Here is a 17,646-nt window from a genome sequence, read left to right as displayed (position 1 = left end):
CCTCTGAGAGGTCTTAGCTGACTCCCAGCCTGGGCCTTCTCTGGGCTCCCACCTCCCATGCAGATTTACCATCCCATCTCCATCCTGGCAGGAGGGACTCAGAGGCTGCCTCGATGCCTGGGGGTGGCCCTGGCGAAGGAGCTCATCTTCACAGGCCGACGACTGAGTGGAGCGCAGGCCCAGGCTCTGGGGCTGGTGAACCACGCCGTGGCCCAGAATGAAGAGGGCAATGCCGCCTACCACCGGGCACTAGCACTGGCCCAGGAGATACTGCCCCAGGTGTGACCACCCAGCACAGGAGGGCCTGTGCCATAGGGGATGCACTGTGGGGAGGCCAGGGGGCAAGGGTGTCTCATGCAGCTGTGTAAGATCCATTTACCCAGATTTATAAAGTTAACCCTCTCTGGAGTTTTAGCATCCATTTAGCCATCCAGAAAATAAATCAGATTTTAAGTTAAAATGAAAACTGAGTTCTGAGGGACTGGGATCAAATAGGCTTGAAAATCCTCGGAGCAGCACTGTAAAACAGAACTTCCTGAGATGATGTAAACGTTCTCCACCGGTGCTGTCCACTAAGGTAGCCACTAGCCACATTATTTAAATTAAAATTTCGATTTCTCAATTACACTTCCCACATTTCAAAATGCTAATAGCCACATGCAGCTATTGGCTACTGAACTGGACAGTACTTCATTACAATGTTCCAAAATTGAAAAAGCAAGATTCGAAAGCAGATGAACTACCAGCCCATCTTTCTGATGATACTACATGGTGGAAAAGTGCTTGAAATACATAATGTAGGACATATGTTAAGAGCCATTAATTTTTAAAAATCCTCAACTAGCCTATGAGCATAGTCTCCCAAAAGGTTTAGAGACCCAGGGAGTGGGTTAGGCCCTGCCTACACGTAATCTCCAAATACTTGAGAAGTTCCGTTGGCTTTTCACTCCTCTAAGAGGACCCAGAGGGAGGTCCCAAGTTTCTGCAAAGATATGCAAGCAGCTGAAATGGATCTAGGTTTTGCTAATTTATAATACTGACTTAGCCCATACAGAGCACCTCTCGTCCATCAGACACAATCCTAGGTACTTTAATAGTGTCCCAATTATTAGAACAATCCAGTTGAGCTTATTATCCCCATTGTATCTGTGCTATAACAGACCCAGAAATGTTAAGTGACTGCTCATCAAGGCCAAAGAAACTGACTGGAATACCAGAAAGAAAAACAGTAACTGATATTTTGGCATTAATTTTGCATAATACAGAATACAATATAAAAATTGGTGTTTTATTTTAAAGAGTGCAGAACATGTACAAATTTTTTAAAAACGAACTAAATATTTAATGCATTCCAAATACAAAAAGTTACAGACATGTTACAAAACAAAGTTAAAATATAGCCTATAAAAATGTTAACCATACTCTATCATCTTAATATTATTAACAGATAAAAGTATTTGAATTAATCATGAAAAATAAAAGAGGTATTTTATTTTAGAAAACAAATTCTGTCTCCCTTAAATAATCCTGCCTCTTTTTTTAAATTTGAGGTCTTCTTTGAGGAAAGAGACTATAAAAAACTGATAGTGAGTTTAAAAGAAGTGAGTTTGGTTTAAAAGAAAGCATTTGTTTTGTCTTCATTTTCCTCTTTTTAGTTTCATTGCATATAATTGGAGAGTCCGATGCTCTTAACTATAGTGCTGTCATGTTTCTGTTACACTTGGTCAGAAAGTCTCTGAACTAATACAAAACTCTGAGTGACCCAGGGTAGTAGCTAATTACACTTCCACAGAGGGGGCCTATCCAGCAAGACTTGTAGATGACAGGGCTTGTCTTTCTGCATAAACTAAATAACTGGGTCTTTGAGCTTGCTCTCAAGACGATTCAGGGTTTGAATTTTTCAATATATTGAATTAATGGTATTCCATTAATATTATTACTAGTATTTCAGTATTTCAAAGCAGCTTTGTATACCAAAATACCAGCATACCAAAAACTAGTGCTAAAATCACTAATACAAATGCTGGGGCATTCTGATGCAACCTGAAAAATAAATCTTTAACTTCCAGCTGAGTTACTGGGTGCCAAGGCTGAAAGGGTTCCCTGATGGAGTGAGTGCAAGGGGTAGTGTGGTAGAGGTTGCCCTCTAGTGGACAAACTACCAAGACTAGGGAGTCAAGTGGCCCCAGAGATTAGAGCCCAGAAAAGACTGTCAATAAACACAAGGTCCACAACTTAACACTCAAATTTTTCCTTTAAACAGTAAACATACTTTATCCTTTGAATATAGATTTGGCTAGGTTTTCCACTTGAGCATTAAAGGAAAGGAACATACTGTGGCCAGTGTGACTCACTGTTCTCATTTCCAAATAACATGAAATGATCGATCATATTTCTAATAAAATTCATACACACACAGACATACACAAGTGTACCCTTGAACAAAGCAGGTTTGAACTGTGCAATTTCACTTATACACGGATTTTTTTTCCCACTAAATACATACTACAGTACTACAAGATCCGAGGTTGGTTGAATTCATGGTTGCAGAACTCTTTATAGGGAGGGCTGGCTCTAAAGTTATATGCGGATTTTCCACTGCATGGTTGGTTGGTGCCCCATCCCTCAGGTTGTTCAAGGGCCAACTACATACATACACACACACACACACACATACACACACTCAGAAACATAAATGTGTGTGTTTTCAACACACACACACAACATAGCTATGTAGTTTTTAATTTTCTCTGATGAGATATCAGTAGTTAAATAATAGCAATACATATTCATGACAAGCAAATCAAATAGAACAGAAGAATAAGGACAAAGTAAAAATCAAAAGAAGGGTGACACTTCACCTGGGACTGTCCAGATTCAGAGTGAAAGTCCCATGTTGTAATAACCCTTCAGTCACTGGCAAACCAGGACAGTTGGGTCACCAAAATATCCCTCAAATCCCCAATCCCTCTCCCCAGAGATGACCACTGTTAACAGTTTGCACACTCTTTCAGAAATTTTCATTGCATATATAAAATAAATTATGCACATATACTCACATAGGTAAGTAACTCTAAATTCCTTTTAGGATGGTTTAGGGGACAAGGAACACACCTTTAGAGGCTAATCCAGTTCTAACAGACATTTAAAAAACATGAAATTAAAATATGCATAGAAAAGAATTCAAACAGAATGGAAAAGTATAAAACAAAAGTGAAGTTCTCCATTCTCTTGACCCTTCTGCCCAAAGGCATGTCATACCAACACCTTTTACGCAGACGGAATAATACTCACACCAGTATGCACCTTTCTTTTGTCGCCTACTATCTTGGAGAGTTTCCCACTTCAGCACACACTTATCAATCTCATTCTTTTAAACAACTGCACACTTTCTCATTCATGGTATGGACGTGCCGTCATTTAACCAGTACTCTAATGAGGAACATCATACTGCTTACATCTTTATGCTCCTGAAAAATCGCTGCAGTGAATAACTGTACACCTTAGTGTACTTCTGGAAGTCTATGCAGTTACAACATGAAAGAGTATATGTGCATCTAATTTGCCAGTTCTTGTCACACTGCCTTCCCAAAGCACAGTTCCAATTTACTCTTCTATCAACTGTGTATGCAAATGCCTGTTTCCTAAATCTCAGCTATAATGGGCATTACCAGCATTTTACAATTTACCTAGTCTGAGGTAAAAAGGAGCACCTCATTGCTCTGATTCATGTTTCTTTAAAAGTAAAGCTGAGCACACCTTGTGTCTGTATTTCTTTTCTGTGAACTACCTTTTCATACTGTTATGAATGTTAAAAAAAAAACACATATCAGCTTTTTATTAAGGGAATTCTTCTGTCACAGAATCACAAGTATATTTTCCCAGTTTTTGACTTTTGCCTTTTATTTGTTGTATTTTTCCCAGTCTGAAGTTCTTCAGTTTTATGTGGCTAGCTTTTTCACTTATGGCTTCTATGCTAACAGCCTTCATTCTTTTTCTGATAAAGTCTTAACTTACAAACACTTCAAATAATACAATATGAGTAATATAGGAGGCAAATGCACTCCTTGCCTGGAAGTGGGGCTGGGGATGGAGTGCCAGGCCTGCTGTGGCACAAGTTAACTGGAAGCAAGACTAGTGAGGCAAAGACAGCCACTTGCATCCAAGTAGCCCTGCAAAATGCCCCCTCAGGATTTCAACCCAGGCCTATCAGACTCCAAAGCCCAAGTTCCTAATCTTGACTTTTTTTCACTCTACTAGGGTAAAACTTGCTTGCAGTGGAGGCTTGCATTTGTTGAGATGAAAGGGGTAGAGGAAGGGAGCAGCAGTGGGAAAGGTGACTGGGAATCAGATCCAAGCTTCACCACTGACTCACTGAACAAACATGGCCAAGTGCTTCACCACCCTGAGCCTCAATTAAACATGACACCACCCTGGAAGGATGGGCAGCACCATTTGACCATTAGACAAGTCTGTGGGTAGGAAAGCATTTGGGAAATGTTGTACATGTTGGAGGGATGGATTAAATGACAGATTCCCAGAAAGTCAGGACTGGGAGGGTTAGGGATAAGTCAGGCTTCCTACATTATAGAAAAGAAACATCAGCTGAGTAGTAGTAGGTACTAGCACTACCGAAATTTAACACTGTCAGTAGGACAGCTGGATCTCTACCCAGACCTCTTCCCGCATTGCGGAGCTGTGTGCCTAACTATAAGCACTGATCGCCTCCTCAACCAAGTTTCCTCTTTTCCCTAGGCCCCCATTGCTGTGCGGCTGGGCAAAACAGCCATTGACCGAGGGATAGAGGTGAGAGGGTTCTGGGTTGGAACCTGGGTCCACTAAAGTCAGGGGGGTGGCTGGGAGGTGGTGCTTTCACAGCACCCAGATGGGCAGCATAGCTGGAAAGAACTCAGGAACTGGACTCTTCTAACAGACTTTGTGCCTTAGTTTTACCCACCTACAAGTGAAATTTGGCTAGGTGATATTCCAAATGACATTTTATCCTCATCTCTCTCCAAGGGAGGGAGAAGGAAACTGAGGTTCAGAAAGGGCAAATGACTTATCCAGGCTCACAGAACAAGTGAGTAACAAGAACCCAGGTCTGCGTGGCTCCCAGTCTATGTTCTTGGGTTTGTGCTGGTGGTCAGTAATGTGGCCTCATGGACAGGGCTCAGGCGTGGTGCCTTGGCTGCAGCTAACCCATCATAGATGTCAACTTACTCATTCACCACACACAGAATCTAGACCTGAAATGGGACACAGAAATGAATCAAATATGGTCACTGCCCCCAAGGTGGGGATGGGGACAGACACAAATCAGTAATAAAAGGTCAAGGGTATAAAGCAGACACCCTGGAGAGGTTAGAGCTGCACTGTCCGTGTGGCTACTGGCTATGCTATTGGGCAGTGCTGGGTTGGAGAATGTTTTATAGAATTGGGGCTTAGGATGCATGAGAATTCCAGAAAAAGGGGAAAGTATGAGGAAAAATACAGAGATGTGTAAATAAGCAACTCGACAGAACAGGAGGAAGCAATGAGTGAGACAACACAGCATAGAGGTTAGAAGCATGGGCTCTGGTGCTGGACCATCTGGGTTCAAAGACCTGCTTTTCCACATACTGTTGTGCCCTTAGACAAATCACTCCATTTTTCTATGCCTCAGCTTTCTCAGCTGTACAGTAGGAAAAATAACCCTGGTTGTGAAAGGTACTTCTCTTAGCATAGTGCTTGTAAGTGGTAGTAACAGCAAGCACTGGACAGTAGAGGTTGGGAAGTTGCCAGGGGCCAAGTCATAAAGGCAGGCATGTGAGGGCATGCATTAGTCCTCAGGGCAATGGAAAGCCAGCAAAGTTCACTAACAGGGGTGCCAGGAGGCAGGCACGGTGAGGCAGCCAGATGGGAAGGAGGGAACACTGGCTGTGCAAGCACAGCTCAAGCATACCGTCCTCAGCTCTACAGGCTGTGTGAAATCCTCCCCACTGTTCTCACAGCCCGCATTTGCCCCAGCACTGTTTCACCACCGCTATAAATGGTGTTCCCTCTCCAGGTATGGGATTCCTTACCATATCATCTCTCTTCATATGGGCTGGCAAACAGTAAGCCTCAGCACTTCTTTGCTGGAAGAATTCATAATCAGTAGGAAGTAGTGTAGGAAGTAGACAAGCTGGTGCCCAGTGCGGACAGAGGTAGGCAAGGTCAGGCTGATCCAGGCACCACTTCTTTCTTGCAGGTGGACATCGCATCAGGGATGGCCATTGAAGGGATATGCTATGCCCAGGTATGTGTCTGCCACCAGTCCTGCCTGGTTGTAAGCAGAGGTTGGGCCATAGTGGGGGGCCTTGAGTACTACATGACCAATTTAGAAGGTTCCTCCCAACCCAGAGAGTCACTCTTGGGGCCACTCCTTCCTCAGTTAGCCTGGGGTGATCCCAGGGAGCCACAGTGCTCCTCAGCCATCTGACAGTAGTGTATCCCACCCTACTTTGGTGCCCAGAGAATCACAGAGGAACTTGCAGAGAAGAATAGTAGCTTCTGTGATCTCTGTACCAGTGGCTATTGTAGAGGCCAGGCTAGAGTGGGACGTAGGCTGTATGCTATATGTGTAGGCTATATGTGTTCGATGCGGGGAATAAACTGGGGCTGACCTATTCAGCCCCTCACTCCTGGGTGAGTCAAAAATATTATCTCCAGGTTAACAAATAATGAAAATACTCCTAAATAGGGGGTCTTGGGACTTGTAGGACCTGGTGTGAACCAACTACACACCCAGGATTCAAAGCCAGAGTTCTTACTGCAAAGCCTAATCTTTCTTCTCTACTGAGTAGCCTCATTTCAGACTGCTGCAGGAGACTGAGAGCTCTCCGGAGGCATGCAAGCTCTGTGCAAATAGAGGCTAGTGTGACAGGCCTCAGATGCTGAAGAGGCAGGCTGCCTTCCCCAGGAGACCAAGGAGCCACCGAGGCCCATACGTTTGCATGGCCCAACACCAGAGTCCAGAGGCAGTGAAAGACTTGGACTCTGGCCTTGTCATGGGCTGAACAAACTTGAGCAAGTCTTTATTGGCCTCTGATCCTGCTCCCACAAACTAATACTCTGTATGTTGTTTCAGAACATCCCGACTCGGGATCGGCTGGAAGGCATGGCTGCCTTCAGGGAGAAGCGGCCCCCCAAATTTGTTGGCGAGTGACTTCCTTTTAACCTTAAGCATGGGGGATGCATACATTACAGGGCAGGATCCAGAAGGACAATTTGCAGCATGACTGCCCTCATCATTTCACCTCTCTAGGCTTCAGTTTCCTCACAAGAAGGATGACGGATATAAAATGAGTGGCATGGTACCTGGTACTAAGGTGCTGACTGCGCCACCCAACTGGTACCTTCATTATTCTTCACCCAGGCTAGACAATCACTGGGGTCGAGTTGGCTTTGGAGAATACCTGTCACTCCCTAATAGAACGATAAACTAAGGATAAGACAGACCCCTCTCAGCCTTTATACAGCTGGCACTCAAGCCTGACCTCTGCATCTCAGTTATTAGGTGCTCACCAGAGATGGCAGGAGGTTGTAAGAACTACCCCAACTGCTGTGCTTCTTCCTCTGCACAACAGAGATGATAAGGAAACCCTGGTAGTGGTTGAACAGGCCCAGCTCTCTGCCAGTTACTCACTGTGTGCCTCAGCCTCCTCATCTATAATGAAACTGTTGTGAGGATTTAAACAATAATAATAAAATGCCTGATGTTCAATAAACATGAGTTATTATTAATGTACAGTGTTCTTTAAGAACCAGATGAAATCGCTGCTGTGGAAACCTTTTGTAAACTGTAGGCCGGCAGGCAAATCTTTGATGGAGCATTAAATAGCTTTCAGGAGCACTGAGAAGGGAATGATTAACTTTGATGGACAACATGGAGGGTGGGGAAATGGGCAGGTAACACTGGAGTTGAAGGCTGAAGGATCGATAGGCATCTGAGGCAAAGAAAAGGAGGCCTGAGGGGAACAGTGTGAGCAAAAGTGAGCAAGGTGACAACACTCAGGAATAAAAGGAGGCTGACAGGCACACACGCGCACTTGTCTCAGCAGCCCTCCTCCTGTCCCAAGGCCGGGGAAGAGACAGCCATGTGCTCATTCTCCAACTGATTTGAGCTTCCCAAGCCTATGCCTGGCCGGGCTCAGGAGTCACTAAGCCATGGGCATGGACACAAAGCAGTAACACTGTTGACTTGCTGCTAAGTAACAAATGTGCCCCAAAGTTGTGCTCACCTCCTGGAAGACACAGAAGAGCCCACGTCTCAAAATCAGCACCAACTGCATGAGCAGTATCTGTCTACTCAGCAAAGTAAACACCTTACTGACCTTCCTTTTTCTCATCTGTTAAATGGGAAGAATAAAACTCAACTATCCCAGAGGATTGCTGTGAATGAGACAAAACTTGGAGAGGCACCTAGTGCGGGACCTCAACAGGCACCATTTGCTACGCACCCTCCTCACATGAGCCTAGGCTAGTATCCGGTGGCAGCACGTTCCGATGTACAGAACCCAGGTCAGGAAACTGAGACAGCCTTTTGAATCATGCAGAAGAGTGAATGAGAGAAAATACTGTGCAGTTTCAGGACTGGAGAAGGAAGCAGGTTACAAATTTTCTCTTATCCACTGGGACACCAGTGAGCAGTAGTTTGAAATATGGTTTAGAATAAGAATAAGCCTCATTTGATTCCAAATGACAGTATATAGCATTCTAGTTAAGAGTCTGGCTGGCTACCAGCACAAAAATCTAGTCCTAAAATAAGCTACTAATTCAAAAAGGAATTTATTTCTTTGAAAAACTTAAATAGATGAATGGCAAAACATGTTTCGTCCGTCGTCAATAACAAGGTGAGCAAGGACTTCATACTCTGTTCCATAGAGCAGGTTTGCAGAAGATGCAAATGAAAGCCTCTGATAGTTTATACTGTGGTTGAGGCTGCTTCTCGGAAAAGCTCTTTCCTTTCTCATCTCCATACTAGGTAAAAGCACCTCTTTACATCTTTGGCACAGCCCTTCCTTTTCCTCTCAGTTTTGGTCACAGTTCTACTTAAATGAAAAATTTGAGGGACTGAGATGCTCCACTAGCACACCCAATTACACACAACGCTGTGCTCACTCAGTCTAACGTGTGAACTGGAGGAAAAAAGTCAAAGCTAGACTATCCAAAATCATACAAATACACTTCTCTTCCCTCTACCCAACAAGTGGAAGGTACTTTGGTATCTATTAAAAAAATTTTTTTCCTTCCCTCCAATGGAGGTTCTGGCTTCCAAACAATACATTTATACACATATGTTTCCTAGAACTTTTTCACGTACTTCTTTTCCAGTGGCTTCATATAACCAGGAATAACAATTCAGGAGATTCTTTCAAACATGAAATTTAACATAAATATCAAGGTTTCCCCATAGGTCTTTCTTTTTCCTTTCCTCTGACAAAGTTAAGAAACTGTTAAGAAACTGGCCAGGGCAAGAGAAAAGTAACAGGCATAGCTGTTCCAACACAAACTCACAGATCTTCCCACAGAGTCCAGGGCCTGATTTTTCAAAACTGCTGAAAGGGTATTCCCAGAATGATTCCAACTCGATTTGGGATTGTGGCTATCATCCAAACCCAACCTAACCTTCTTATAACCTATAGAAAATCAACCAAAAAAAAAAAAAAAAAAAAAAAAAGGCAAAGAAAGCAGTCAGCTCACACACTCCAATGACAACTTGTTTCAATTCAATTCAACATTCAATTGCTGACAGAGCAAAAGACCTGACACTGAGGAGCAGAGCACCACTGAAGCACCTGAGGATAAAAAGAGCATTCAACAGAGAAGGGGTCTCTGATAATTCATGAAATGCATTCTGAAGTCATCTAGAATGGAGGCTGCAATCTGCTGTGCTTGGGGGTCTGCCTCACTGTGCTTCTGGATGTCACACAAAAGCTGCAATCCTTCTTCTTCAACTAACATTCTGCAGTATTTGCTGGCTGAAAGAAAATCAAGCAGGGAAACTTGATGGACAAGTTGGCATCTTAAATATTCCCAAATTACCACATTCACCATTTTGAAGAAAGAGTACAAAGTGTTAAGCCCTTTGACACAGGAATTAACAGGTACACTGTGTTAATTCAGAAGAAATATGCCTATTAATGCTTGGCTTGTGTAGTGGGATAATGGATGATTATTTTATTATGTTTACTTCCAGACAACTTTATGCCTCAAATGTCTCTAATCCTAGCTAAAAGGATAAGAAGATCTTTTATTACAAAAATAATACAAATATCGGGTTCAGGCAATATGTTGAGCTAGACAACCTAAAAACACCAGAAGCTGGATACAATATAATTGAAAAAAATTTTAATTCATAGTTGAACACACAAAGTAAAGGAATTGTCCAGGAGTCAGACACAAAGAGCAAGAAGCACCTAAAGCTCATGTAACCTAACCTGTAACTATCCTAGGGCAGAAAGGGACTGTCAGGAATTTAGATTTTAACTTAGGAAGTCAGAAGCAAAATCAGTGCATCAGCTGCCCCTCAAAGGGCTAGACAAGACAAGGGATAAGACAATGAAACACCTGTATCTTGGCCTGGGCTCCTGGGGAGAAGTCTTTCCTGAGACTTTACAACCACAGTCCCAAGTTGGTATAGGGTTTGAATTTATATTACCCTAAATGTTCTGGGAACCCTTGAGGTGAGAAGTTAATACAAGAATTAGTCCAATCCCAGGAAAACCTCTAGAACACTTGACGAAGCACATACAAAACTGTACTGAAGGGATATGTACACAGCTCAGTCTGAAAAGGATTCTCTTAATCAGTCCAAGAGTCAATTAGATACAGAAACAATGACCCAAAAACACATCTAAGGCAATTACCAAGAATGCAGTAAAAAGAAACAAAGACATGGAAACTTTTTTTTTTAATGGTTACAAAATATGTAGGACAGATTGAGAGAAGGTATAAGATACTTCTGATAGATGTTTCAAGAAAGGAATAGAGAGAATAGGTGAAGAATAATATTTTAAAAGAAAATGGCTGAAAATTTTCATCAATTTTGTAAGGTATAACCATGACCTGAAATCCAGAGGCCATATAACAAAATACTGACTTGTAAAAACAATGAATAAAATCAAGACACTATACCGGGAAAAAATATTTGCAAGAGTTCCTTCAAATTAAAAAGAAAAAAGACCAAACAACAGTAAACAAAAAGTGAGCAAAGAAAATCAACAGACAACTCAAATATAAGAAAAGACAGTTAACCTTACTTAAAATAAATGTCAACTGAGACTCCCTTTCACCTTAAGTAGGCAAAGATAAAAAGTTCAACTAAATGTTTTTGCAAGAATAAAAGGAAACTGCAAGCGCTCATATATTGCTGATGGCAATGCAAATCAACTCTAGAGGACAGTTTAGCAATACCTACCAAAATTACAAACATTCATAACATTTTGACTCAGCAACTCTAAAAGTATTCTGCAGATTATGCTTGCAAAATAATGTCTTTTATCTTAACAAATGGTATGCACTATGCTTGTATACTAATACTATGCTATGTACAAGTGCTCATACTATAAGCCAAGCAATGTTTAAATGCTTTGCAAATGTTACCTCATTTAATTCTCATAACAGCCCTATGAAATAGGTACTTTAATCCCCATTTTACAGATTAGGAAACTGGAGCACAGAGAGATTAAGTAACTTGCTCAAGCTCCCATAGTTAGTAAAGGGAGAACTGGGAGCAAAGTACAAATACTCTGATTCTGAGGTCTGTCCTTTTTTTTTTTTTTTAAATGATGACGGTGGGAGTGTTTGCTTAAGTGTTTCTTTCTTTTTTTTTGGCTGCATAGGGTCTTAGTTGTGGCACGCGGGCTCTTCATTGCAGTGCGCAGGCTTCTCTCTAGTTGTGGCGTGCAGGTTTTCTCTTCTACAGAGTGCATGGGCTCTGTAGTTTGCAGCACATGGGCTCTCTAGTTGAGGTACGGGAGCTCAGTAGTTGTGGCACGCAGGGTTAGTTGCCCCGTGCCATGTGGGAATCTTAGTTCCCCAACCAGGGATCAAACCCACGTCCCTGCATCGTAAGGCAGATTCTTTACCATTGGACCATGAGGGAAGTCCCTAGGGGCTGTCCTCTTAATTACCACACATGTGCCTCTTTACTAAATATATAGTGTGTGCATGAGTGAGAGAATGTCATTATTCATTGAACCAGTGTTTGCATTGTAATAGAAAAGACTGGAAACAATGTTAAATACATTGTTACACCATATAGTGAAGAAATACAGAGCAATCTAATTAACAGTGGTGATCTGGAGTCAGATCACTAGGTTAGAACCCTATCTCTGCCAGTGTGAGCTTTTATCTCACAATTATTTCAGGCTTTTAAATTATTTCCTACAGGCCTATTTGTGCATATAGGCCTCAATACTTGTTAAAGCTATTTTAAGATAGTTTATGCTTTTGATATGTAAACTTTTAATTAATTCTAAAAGTTATATCTTAGGTTTTTTAGTATAAAATTATAGCCTATATTTCTTTTATAATGAAAGCAAAATTTTTAATAATAATCCTTAACAAAGAATAAAAGCCAAGAATTCCCAAGAGAAATTTAAAACAGCAAAATGTGGAAAAACAATTAACCTGCCTGGGAAACAACTCCTGACATCTGACCCCCCCAACCATCCACAAACCATTATAAAGAGGTAAATCTATGTATTACTATAGGAAGAATAGTATTCATGATAAACTACTGAGTGAAAAAGAACAAGCTATAGGATAGCATGCACAGAATGAGCCCATTTTGTTTAAAAACATTATTATATTCATATATAGTATATATTAACTATAGCATGTATACAGAGAAGTATCTGGAAGTATAGTTATAATTATCAACTTATGGACAGTGCTTGCCTGTCGGGAATAGGAGTGGGAGCAAACTTTCACTTTCTATATTGTTTGATAAACATCTCCAAATATAGTTCTGTAGCATTTTTTATACTAATACAAGTGCTTTTCAGTTTCTTTTTAAAAACTGTTAAAATCAGGATATAGGTGAACAATTTTTCCAAATTCCATCTTGAACTTAATCCTTACACTGAAAAACAGCTGGAAAACTATTTTTTTTAAATACATACGGTTTTTACTGCAGACATGATACATGGCCCATAGTGCCCAGAGCTGAACCTCTGGTTGAGAGAAGTTGCCAAGGAGCGGGAAAAATGCCTTGAAGGATCTAAATAAGTACAAAGAGTATGTTTCTTCAGAACTCAGGCTAATATCAGGGAGGGATATAATAATAATTTTCAACATCTTCCCCCTGGGGTCAATGCTCAGATGTACTGCTGAGCATATAATCGGAACTAACATTTAAGAAATTATATTCTGTGTGAGACACTATACATTCAATATCTGATTCTACCCTCAATCTTGCACACTGCCAGCCTCATTTTACAGATGATGAAAACTGAGTCTCAGAGATTTCCTAAAAGTGATTTTCCCCAAATCACTAAGAAACAGGATGTGAACACAAGGCTATTTTATTCTATATTTTATTACTGTACCACAACCTCCACATGGTGAACAGACTGAGGACAAGCTTTAAGAAAAGCACTATACCATCGTGAAATTACCTGTAGGTCACCAATGCTGTCATCTTACAACTTGAACTTGGCCAATTCTGGATGGCTGCATACTATACAAAAAGAGAAATCAAGATTCTAGTATTGTTTCATGTCATTTATAATTACATATATATGAAACAACATGAATTTTCAAAATATGGGATTGATTACTCAAATTTAGGTATACCTAACCTCCCAGCTATCAATTAGATAACCATTATATATGTAGAATATAAACAAAGTCATGTGGAAAACAATGCAATAAAAAGGGGCTCCTGTTTAATGATAGACAACTGAGCATGCATCCATTCCTTCCCTAAATCCCGTGAACAGAACAGTACAAATGGTTTAAAAGAAGACAAACACACACAGAACAAAGCAGAAGAAAAACGGTAACTAATTTAATAGATCTAGCACCGGGGAAGGTTAAAAAACAAACCATTTTGAACAGAACCCCCAAGAGACTTAAAAATTTGGCATACCAAGTATTATTTCAGGAAGTGAGATTAGAGGTAGGGTTAAAAATAGGAGGACTGGTTGAAAGTCCCAAAGAATAAGACTCTAAGATCTCTTCTACCACTCCTTACAAAAATTTCTGGACTGGGCAACCCCATGAACAAGTGAGGTTGGGAGTACCATGCTAAAAACAGGGGGCTAAAGTGAAAAATCTAAATAATAAATGCTGAGGCTCCTCTACCCCCAATTCTCTTTCTCTAGTGGGTGTTGGAAACAAACCTTATATCTTCCATCAGGAGAACAGAAATTAAGGAAGGGAGGGAGGCAGGGAGAAAAAAGAGGAAAGAAGTGAGGAAGAGAGGAAGGAGGGATGGATGGGTGAGACCGAGAGAAAGAAATTTCCCAGAACTGAAGGAAATAATCTTCCAGAGCAGTAAGTAGCCAAAGGAACAGATTAAAATAAACCCACATTAAGGCACATCACTGTGACTTCCAAATACTGAATACAAAGATCTTAAAGCTTCCAAAAAAAAATGGCACAGGACTTCTCAACAGTGATACAGAGAAATAAAAGACAATGGAACAATGACTTACAAATTGTGAAAGGAAAATATTTCAAAACTCAACTTTTATACCCAGCCATTTGATCAACTAAATGTGAATGTAAAATAAAGGCCTTTTCAAACATAAAAGGTTTTGAATTTTCTTTTTCGTACATCTCTTAGGAAGCTACTGGAGGATATGACCCAACAGAATGAGGGAGTACCAAAAAACAGGAAGGTATACAATCCAGGAAACAGGGAATTGAACACAAGAGAGCAAGGAGAATCTCCAGGATGATAGGAAATGAACATCCTGGGATGACAGTGATCTAACAGATACACAAAAAGGCAAATCAGATGGAACAAAAACAGAAGGCTTGGGAAAGAAGTCTCTGAGAAGTTGAAGTGGACAGAATATGTCTGAATGTACTGAAAGGAGATGTATACTTGGAGTATAGGAAAGGGTACGTGTTGGGATAGAGAGAAAACGAATCTTCATTTTCCAAAGTGGGAAAATAAACTGACAATGTTTAAAACTACAAAGCCAAGAAATAACAATATATGTTAAAGATATGGAGGTAAATATCAAAAGAAATAGCTTTAAAAAGAGCTGAAAGTGGGAAAGAGAATTGGAATAAGCCATAGACACTGTTAGCATGTATAACTTTTATAAAAGGAAAGTATCAGAAGGAATGTAACAAAATGTTAATAACGGTTAGCTCTGGGTGGTAAGGTGTGGGTGACATAATATTTTCTTTACGTTTTTCTCTATCCCATTTGCTACAATGAACACATATTTCAAAAACTCTTATGATCTAGAAAAATAAGTTTTCTGCAAGAAGAGATGACTCTGGATTTTGTAAAGAGGAAAGGTTCTCATACCAGATCCTGGAGAAGTGCTCTCCTCTGGAGGTCATGCGATATCCAGGGCTGTTTGTCAGATGTCAGGTGGGCTATGATGCCTGCAGCTAAATAGCTGACTTCCAGTTCCTTGCTATGCAGCAGGCTGCTGACATGCTTTACCACATCTTCAGTCATCAGCTTGGAAGACAGTTCTCTGACTTCAGCTATGTTGTTCTATGTGTCAGATGGAGCAGAGAATATCAGGGACAGGAAAGGCGGGGAGAATCAGGAACTGGTTCCTCTCCCTCTCCCACTGCTCAGCTCAGATACATACAAGAACACTTAGTCCCACCCTCCTCCCTCTGATTTAGCCTAACACCTACAATCCCACCCCCCTGATGATGAGGATGATCGGTAATAACAGATCATTGAGTAAGCCAAACTGCCTGAGTTCGAGTTCTCATTCTGCCTCTTACTATCTAGGAAACATAGGGTAAAAAATGGCACTTCTGTGCCTCAGACTGAATGTCTATAAAATGTAGATAACAACGTATGGGACAGTATAGAACATAATGCAATTTCTCTATCCCTGTGTACATGCCCTTTAGGAATGTGACTGCTGCTCTTCCCATCCGGGGGCAGTCACCTCCTTTAATCTGGGCTTATTCACAGACATAAGCAATACTTGGTCTTTGTCCCTAGTTCCTGACACAGAGCTCTCAAATCCCTTGGAATTTCTGGAGTGATTGGAGCAGCTTTGTTCTAATGAGGTGACTCTTGGCAGGCACCTAGATAGCTTCTGGATGGGGGCGGGATGCCAGAAAGACCAAGCCTTGATTAGAAGTCTGGAACTTTCAACTCCATGCCCCCAACCTCAAGAGGAGAGGAGAGAGGCTGAAGATTGAATTAATCAATCAGGCCTGTGTGATGAGACCCCACCCCCCAATAAAAACCCCTAAATAATGGGGTTCGGAGAACTTCTGGGTTGGTGAACACATCAAGATGCTGGGAAGGTGGTGTACCCAGAGAAGGGCATGGAAGCTCTACACACATCCCTCCTTCCTTGCTCTACATATCTCTTCCACTTGACTGTTTCTGAGTTGTATCCTATAATAACCTGAAAACAGCAAATAGTGCCTTCCCAAGTTCTGTGAGCCATTCTAACAAATTATCAACCTGAGGAAGGGGACATGGAAACCCCCAATTTAAAGTCAGCCAGTCAGGGGTAGGAGTGGCCCTGGACTTAACAGTTGGCAACTGAATGGAGGCAGACTTGTGGGACTGAGCTTTTTAACTTGTGGGATCTGATGCTAACTCCAGATAGCTAGTGGCAGAATTGAACTGAATCAAATTGTGGGACACCCAGTTGGTGTCGAACAACTAGCAAAGTGATTGTTGGAAAACACCCCAGATCATGTAACCTACTTGGATCAGTGAGACATGAGAAAATTTGACATAAGCAGAGGTTTAAGAAGCACTTGTACAGTGGACTTGCCTTCTGCTGCTGCCCTGAAACTGCCAAATGAAGAAGCTCATGGGGACACAAGGCCCAGCTAACAACCTACACCAACCGTCAGAGATGAGTCAGGCCATCCTAGAGCATCTAGGCCTAGCTGAGCCACCAGATGACTGCAGCAGCATGAGTAACTCCACATGAGACCAGCAGAAGAACTGTACAGCTGAGCTGAGTTCAAACTGTTGACCCACAGATTCACAAGTAAATAAAATGGATGCTGTTTTAAGCTGCAATTTGTTTACAGCAACAGATGACTCATATATAATGGTATTTACTTTATAGGGATAGTGTGAAGACTGAACGAGTTAACGCATGTAAACTGTTTACAAAAGTGCCTAGCACACAGTAGGTACTACATGAGTGTTAGCTTTCTTATTTTTTTAAGTAATTAGAATTAACTCAAAACAATTCACCTTACCAAAAGACCAAGTACTTTGCTTTGTATTGCTGAATCTGAAAAAGTCTGTGAAAAAAATATACAGGTTACTTTATCATGAAGAAAAGAACTTTACAGTGACTTCCCTGGTGGTCCAGCAGGTAACACTCCGAGCTCCCAATGCAGGGGGCCCGGGTTCAATCCCTAGTTGGGGAACTAGATCCTGCATGCCACAACTAAGAGTCCACATGCTGCAACTAATAAGTCCACATGCTGCAA

At 41.4% G+C, this 17,646-nt stretch overlaps 2 protein-coding genes across 5 annotated transcripts in view; one reads left to right on the top strand and one right to left on the bottom strand.

Moving 5' to 3' along the window:
- Positions 1-7,742, top strand: part of ECHDC2 (enoyl-CoA hydratase domain containing 2) — a 33,004-nt gene extending 25,262 nt beyond the window's left edge. For all 4 annotated transcript variants that reach the window (XM_057710988.1, XM_057710981.1, XM_057710972.1 and 1 more), the window contains 4 exons: positions 92-279; positions 4,756-4,806; positions 6,230-6,277; positions 7,109-7,742. In XM_057710988.1, the coding sequence (XP_057566971.1) occupies positions 92-279; positions 4,756-4,806; positions 6,230-6,277; positions 7,109-7,186 (365 nt within the window). In that variant the 3' untranslated portion in view covers positions 7,187-7,742. The remainder of the gene's footprint in view (positions 1-91; positions 280-4,755; positions 4,807-6,229; positions 6,278-7,108) is intronic.
- Positions 7,743-9,837: 2,095 nt separating this feature from the next.
- ZYG11A (zyg-11 family member A, cell cycle regulator) overlaps positions 9,838-17,646 on the bottom strand; it is a 70,548-nt gene continuing 62,739 nt past the window's right edge. The window contains exons 10-14 of the mRNA XM_057747876.1: positions 17,410-17,454; positions 15,515-15,709; positions 13,644-13,705; positions 13,149-13,246; positions 9,838-10,001 (exon numbers count right to left, since the gene is read on the bottom strand). Coding sequence (XP_057603859.1) covers positions 9,838-10,001; positions 13,149-13,246; positions 13,644-13,705; positions 15,515-15,709; positions 17,410-17,454 — 564 coding nt within the window. The remainder of the gene's footprint in view (positions 10,002-13,148; positions 13,247-13,643; positions 13,706-15,514; positions 15,710-17,409; positions 17,455-17,646) is intronic.

The sequence above is a fragment of the Hippopotamus amphibius genome, chromosome 1 (assembly GCF_030028045.1).
Source record: "Hippopotamus amphibius kiboko isolate mHipAmp2 chromosome 1, mHipAmp2.hap2, whole genome shotgun sequence".
NCBI classification, from domain to species: Eukaryota; Metazoa; Chordata; class Mammalia; order Artiodactyla; family Hippopotamidae; genus Hippopotamus; species Hippopotamus amphibius.
The sequence above is the reverse complement of the archived record's forward strand: the minus strand, read 5'-3'. Positions and strand labels throughout refer to the sequence as shown.